Here is a 6,602-nt window from a genome sequence, read left to right on the forward strand (position 1 = left end):
TTCCCTCCCAGCCCTCTGAACTAATGTGCTCCAATTTAAAGGGTTACATTTTTAAAAAATATGTTTCAGAGATAATGCTGCAATAAGATGGAGGATTTATACACAACTTTATATTTTAGCAAAAACATACAGAATAAAAGGGAAATTGGCATAAAACATTTTAATTAGGCTTTTGAACGATTTCCTGTTAGGAATTGCTCTCTCACAAACAAAAGGTAGCATCATAGCTCTCCACATTGGACAGGTACTCACTTTGTCCTTCGAATTTCCGAATAATCACTCCTAGAAATGTGTTTTGTGGCGCAACATGACCTCTCCGAACAGGCATGGTTCCCTTTCCCCCTCCCCCAAAAATAAATGTTTATGAAGAAAAATCTTTGGCTGAGCTTTAAGCGCGTGCCTTTTAAGTTCGCGGGTGTAAACCGAAGCCAGCAAGGCTCCCCCGGTTTTCTTTGTCAGCACTCTGTCATCCTCGCAATGGGAAAAATAAACAGATATCCAGCCCCGACCGAATCCCCCTTCTTTTATTTCAGCTCCCCGGCTGAACGCATAGCAGAGGCTTCCCTCCCTGCGCTCCGCTCCGAGGAGAAGCCCGAAAGGAAGGAAGAGCCGGCGGGTCGCGGCGGAACCAACATCTCACCGCTGCTCCTTCGCTAGAGCTGCAAGCGTTTGTGGCGGCGCGTGAGAAAAGCTCGTGCGTGTGTGCGCGTGGCGCTTGGAGGGTGGAGAGGGGGTGCTGTCGTGATGGGAAGACTGATGGTCTATTAGTCCAATGGCTTGACGCATGGCACCGACACTGCGAGGAAGAAAAGGGATGCGCGAACAAAGAGGCAGAGGCAAACCAACTACGGCAGCGCTGTTACGTTTCAGTCAAGTTATCTTATTTAATTTATATAATTAACCTTTACAAATACTGGACTTTGACGAGAGGTAAAAAAAACAAAACTGCTTGCTAATTATATTGGTTTACACCTGAGAGGTTAAAATAACGCCACAACTTTTGATTCGCGCACCTGTCACGAGCACAGCACGTGCCAAACAGTCGAAGAGGGTGGGGAGTGGCGTCACTCAGGTGTATGTCATTAAAATTAGACGTGCGCTCTTGTGTTTTTTTAAAAAAAAAAGGCCACTCATGATTTCTTCGTAGTATCCTGACTGCGTTATGGAGGTTTCCACTAAACGTAGCTGCCGCGGAGGCGCTGGCCATGGTGCTGCCTGGGCGTTTCACTTTCCCCCTCTGGTATCCATGTTGAAACAGCCTTGCCCGTTTCTTTTTCTCTATATATTTATAAGAAAGTGCTTCAGCAACAATTCAAATAAAAATATTCAAAATACTTTCCCCATTGGTCGCGCTTGTTGTGGAATCATTTGCGAAAGTATTCAGAAACCTTAAACTTTTCTATGTTTTTATGTCAGAACCATACATGTAAATCTATTTTATTGGGATTTTTCACAATACACCAACACAAGCAGTCCATATTTGTTAAATGGAAGGAAAATGGTTATTTTCTATTTCTAAATAAATCTTTGTATTCAAAGTCCCCCACAAATTCAAGACCCAGAATAACTTTTAGCTGAACTTGCAGCTGGTATGCTTTTGAGGGGTGAGGGGTTGTCTCTGTTGGCTCTGCATAGAGAGCAGAATATCTTAAGCACAGATTTTAGCTAGAAATTCACATTTGGGATTAGGACTGGACCTTGACTGGATCATTTTAACTCATAAATTTGCCATGATCCTCACCATTCCATTGCAGTTCTGACTATATGTCCATACCAGTCTTGCTTTTGTATTCTCCAGTAGGTTTTCTTTCAGGATCGGCTTATATCCATCTTCCCATGAAGCACCTGAATCACTAAGTGCAAGGTGCCTAGGTGTGTTACCGTGGTATTTTTGGAGAGAAAATGATTTCACCTGGCAACCCTTCCAAACAAACCAAACTTAAGGACTTAACTTGCTAAGTGAGGACTGTAGAGTTTGACTTGAAGTGTTTTTGTATTTATGATTTTTGACCCAAATTGATGGCATTCGTTTTAATAAACTCATTGCAAACATCGTTGGCATTTTTTTAATACACACCCTTACGTCTCCAGATTAGCTATCTGAAAAGGTGAAACCATAACATAAAAAACAAACTAAATCAAACTTTAATTTTCTCCATACAGTAGCAGGCTGAGGGGGGCTTTGAATCCTCGTTTTGCACGCATACAGAGGAAGTGGAGTGGCAGAGGCTCAGACCGGAAGGGTTTTAATACACACTCTCACATCCTTTGAGTTAATTTTCTTCACTCGCTACGCTTTACTACGGCATTCAATTTATTTCCTTCCCAGTCACATGTGCGCTCTCAGACGCGCGCGGGCAAAAGAACTCAGCTGGGGTCTTGTGAAACATCTGTCCTACGCTTCCATTTGCTCCCCTCCATCTGGTCCTCGGGGGGGAAAACGGCTCACAACACACAGACGTGGTGGAAGGTCAGTGGCATTTGCTGGTTTTGCGAGCTCTTTGTTTCATCTACGTCTACCGTGTATTCCGAGTTACAGACTTGACTTCTTGTCATGTTTACCCACCTCTTAGAAGAGCAAGTCTGCTGCCATATGGAACGACGTGAACAGCTGCTTTGAAGTATTTAATTTGCATTGTTGCGATTTATGTTATAGTGCTTGACTCGTATAGTTTTTAAAAAAAGTTAAATCCTAATTGTAAAGGATTTATTTCCCTCCACCCTGCGAAGTAAGCAGCCCTCACCCACTCAGCAGTAGAACAGTAAAGGATAGCCCTGCCCTTGAGTCATATTCACATTAGAGGGAGTGACAGCTGAAATTAATTGTATTTTAGCTCCTGACCTGCTCACTGAATGGACACATATTTTTTAAACTTAATTCAAATGCAGAAATATACTAAGTACTGCCTGAGATATTGTTGAAAAAAACAATCACAGATGGGGGTTTTTATGTACCCAACATAAGGGAGTGCATAGTTGTGAAGTGGAAGGACAATGATGGATGGTTTCTAACATTTTTATGAATTAAAATCAAGGTTTGAAAGATGGACTGAACATCATCCTTCTCTCTGAAGAGTCTGTTGTGAATTTTTTCAAACAAACTTGAGATCTTCATGGAACAGCTGGATTTAAACATAGATTAAATAACACACAAGCTGCTTTTTATTTAGGGTTATCAGAGTAAATGCACCGCAAAAAAACTATTTCCTCATTCAACTTGTTTCCTTGTTGCTTTGACTCAGTTAAAGTTGCATCGACTTTAACTGTCAAGTTCAAAACACTTAATAAAAGCTATTGCTACAACTTCAATTAAATTGGTGTAACTGTTTTTAGCCTTTATGTTAAACTAAAATGATTAGTTAAGAGAATTTTTAAAAAGTTTTCCGAACTTATTTACATTTTGCACATATCTGTTATTTCCCACTTCGCAATTATTCACTACGTTGTTTGGGTTCGTCACATACAGTAAGACCACATTACATCCATGCTGTATAGTTTATCATACAGATTTTTATAGTTAAACACATGAGTGGCAGCATGTTGTCTTTTACAAAATGAAAAAATAACCCAGTTTAAAAGCCATCTAATGGAGTCTACCCAGCCCTCCTTTCTGGTCTGTATTATTTCATCACTTGCAATACAAAGGCTTTGGGAACCTGGGGGAAGCATTCACATTATTACTTAGGGGCCCAGTCCTACAACCTTTATGAAGGTACACAGCCTGCATTCAAGCACAGCACACGGCTCGGCAAAACAAATCAATTATCTGACTCTCTAGAAGTTTTACTTGCAAAACTTTATTCCTTGGGCACCATCAAGACAGGCAGGTGATGCCCTCAAGTCTCCATGAGAGCTAATCAGATCATGCAAGTCCTACAAATAAAGAAACACCGGATTTTCAGAAGGGGACCCTTTGTTTTTGTTCATTTATTAATTTTTTTGAATGAGTCTTCATTCGATTAGCAAATCAAAATAAAAACGCTGATGGATAAACCACTTCATATATTCAGCATCAGACCTTTCCCATGCTTGGTTTTCATCTTTCTACACTTACCCAAGTCTGGAAACACACAACCCATACTTTCTGGGTGTCTCTTTGCAGAACCATTATGAGTTTTATGAGAACCGATGGCTAAAAATAGGCACAAGCGTATTTACCTTCTATTTGTCTCAGGGATTACTTATCTGTTTGTGCTCTTTATCAAAATGTACCTTGCTGGCCGGGTTTATGAGACATGGTGAAAAAAGGAAATGAAATTTGACATATCACTGGACTATTAGAAAAGCTATAAATAATTGATTAAAAATTAAATGATGCCTTGGAGAGTCGGAGATATAAGATAACGAGAGGGTTTGGCAATATAGTTTTGCATTAAGAAGCTAGCAGCTATTTCTACAAAGAGGAAACATGAAGGAAGATGGTTTGGTCAGATAAGAGCAAAACTGAATTTTTTTTTGTCTAACAGAAAACTGTATAATTCCCAAAATAAATTATTTTGACTGGAAAAATTGTGGAGGTAGCATTATGCTATGAGGAAGAATTGACAGGGAGAGGCAATTATTTGTTGAAGGACAAACAATGCAAATGTGCCAGATCTAGCTACTTCAGCAGTTGTTAAAACCAACCTAAAAACTTAAATTAAAATCACACATTTAAAAATATACAAGGAAAAACCATACATTTCTTGTCATTTAGAAAAGCATAGCCTTTTTTGAACATCGTTCACTTGATTTAAGACAGTTTTTTACTTGGATCTAAAAGTTTTCAACATGGGGCTTTATGGATTCCCACAACGGTGGTGATGCAAGTCCATGACGTATTCTATAAGTAGCACAAGCAAACTTGAAGTATTCAATAGAGGGCAACACTGGAAGGATTCTGTTTTGAGTAGCAAATTTAAGACAGGAGAAAAGATTAACATACCAGAAGGACAATGACCCTAAACATACAACCAGGCCTACAATGGAATAATTTAGAGCAACCAATCGGCAGTTTTGGTTACACAAAATTTTATTTAGGGAAGCCAGAGTAAACAAGCTTACAGGTTTGAAAACTTTTGCAATGCAGAGTTGTTGTAAATCTACCGCTTCCTTTGTTATGTACTCTACAGCTTTCCCCTCTCTCAAAGGTCAGCACTGTCACAGCAGTTTGCTATTGGTCAGTGTTGAAAATTAGTGTCAAAGTTCACAAGCATCAAACTTGGGAGTCATTCTCCCTCTGGCTTTGCAGTCTGGTAAAATTAACTCACTGGAGCTTCTTGAGTGTAGCACAATGTCGCGTCTCCCCAGCAAAGACTTGGATTAAAAGGGGTTAGATGTCATCATTGGTGGTGCTTGTAGAATGTGCTCATATTGAAAGAGTATGGCTGAAAATAAAAAGAATGAAAACGCTGGTTGGTACTCTTGCCTTGGGTCCTGCTCATTAGTTAAACTACAACAAACTCTAAAGATTGTGACAGGGTTTCCTGCGTTGCCAAGGTCCAGATTTGGCACTGCAAAAGTGCTTAGAGACTCCTTTGACAACAGATATCCATCCTCCAGGAATATAAGACACAGAATGTCTTCTCCTGGGATTTTTAGCAATATCAAAAATTCACCACTAAACCAATAACTTCCCCCAATGGATGGTGGCATCAGTTCCTTTGAAATTAGCTTTGACAGGCAGTGTTTACAGAAGATGCACACCAGGCGGCGTCCACATTACGCGGCGACAGATTTACAGATTTAGGCCGACGAGGGCTTTTTACTTCTTCATTTTGTTAGTGTAAGAAAGCTGACATGGCTAATTACATAGGCTAACGATAGACCAGCATTTATTTCCCGTGGTGGTTGTAAAGGATCTCTATTACTATGATTCCTTCCCCCCCCCCTTTTCCTCAGCCTATGAGAGAGACTTAGCTTCTGCAGCAGTCATTAAATTAACTGCCCATTCTAATCCACTCAACGTCAACTCATTCAAGACTACACAGAGAAAAGAATATGCTCAGAGAGTGTTTAAATGAATCGGGTTAAACCTTATTCTATTGAAATAATTCCCCGGTAGGAATCCTGCCACAGTGATAATATTCCAGGGGTCTCCACACAGACGGTTGAATCTACCACATAATTACACAGATAACTGAGGTGTTGCCTTAAAACAATCCATAATTATGGAATAGGAACCTAGACAAATTCAAGATCTAACTCCACATCGTTCAAGTTTTTATTTGTAAACCCATTTGAAAACCATGAATGATTGCCTTACTCTTTCTTGGTCTATCACATAAAAGCTAAATAAAATACATTGAAGTTTGTGATTGTAATGGTATGAAGACTTTTGCATGGGACTGTGTCTTGGTACAGACATTGGTTGCTGTAATGATGAAGCTAAATATAGCTGTTAATTAAAGTGGAATAGAAACAACTGTGTGTGTGTGGGAAAACACAGCTTTCTCTAAGGTAGTCTATTCATTTCAGCTGCCTTTAGGGCCCTTGCTACTGCTGAGGTGGAACTATTGGACAGGAGAATATCTCCCCCATAAGCCTGGCTATCAGCTCAGTTGGCTCATTCGTTTTTAGCTCAATCTGTTCAGTACGTGGAGCAATTTAGATTGGGCATCCAG

The 6,602-nt window shown here is 40.0% G+C and overlaps 1 protein-coding gene across 4 annotated transcripts in view; it reads right to left on the minus strand.

Annotated features, from left to right (window-relative positions):
• Positions 1 to 1,011, minus strand: part of LOC103474219 (voltage-gated inwardly rectifying potassium channel KCNH7-like) — a 61,849-nt gene extending 60,838 nt beyond the window's left edge. For 2 of the 4 annotated variants that reach the window (XM_081615634.1, XM_008425061.3), the window contains exon 1: positions 253 to 1,009. In XM_081615634.1, coding sequence (XP_081471760.1) covers positions 253 to 328 — 76 coding nt within the window. In that variant the 5' untranslated portion in view covers positions 329 to 1,009. Of the gene's footprint in view, positions 1 to 252 lie in introns of all 4 variants that reach the window. The other 2 variants (XM_008425045.3, XM_008425051.3) reach the window with 2 other exon arrangements.
• Positions 1,012 to 6,602: the final 5,591 nt, after the last annotated feature.

This window comes from Poecilia reticulata, chromosome 2 (assembly GCF_904066995.2).
Source record: "Poecilia reticulata chromosome 2, P_reticulata-male-v2, whole genome shotgun sequence".
Classification (NCBI taxonomy): domain Eukaryota; kingdom Metazoa; phylum Chordata; class Actinopteri; order Cyprinodontiformes; family Poeciliidae; genus Poecilia; species Poecilia reticulata.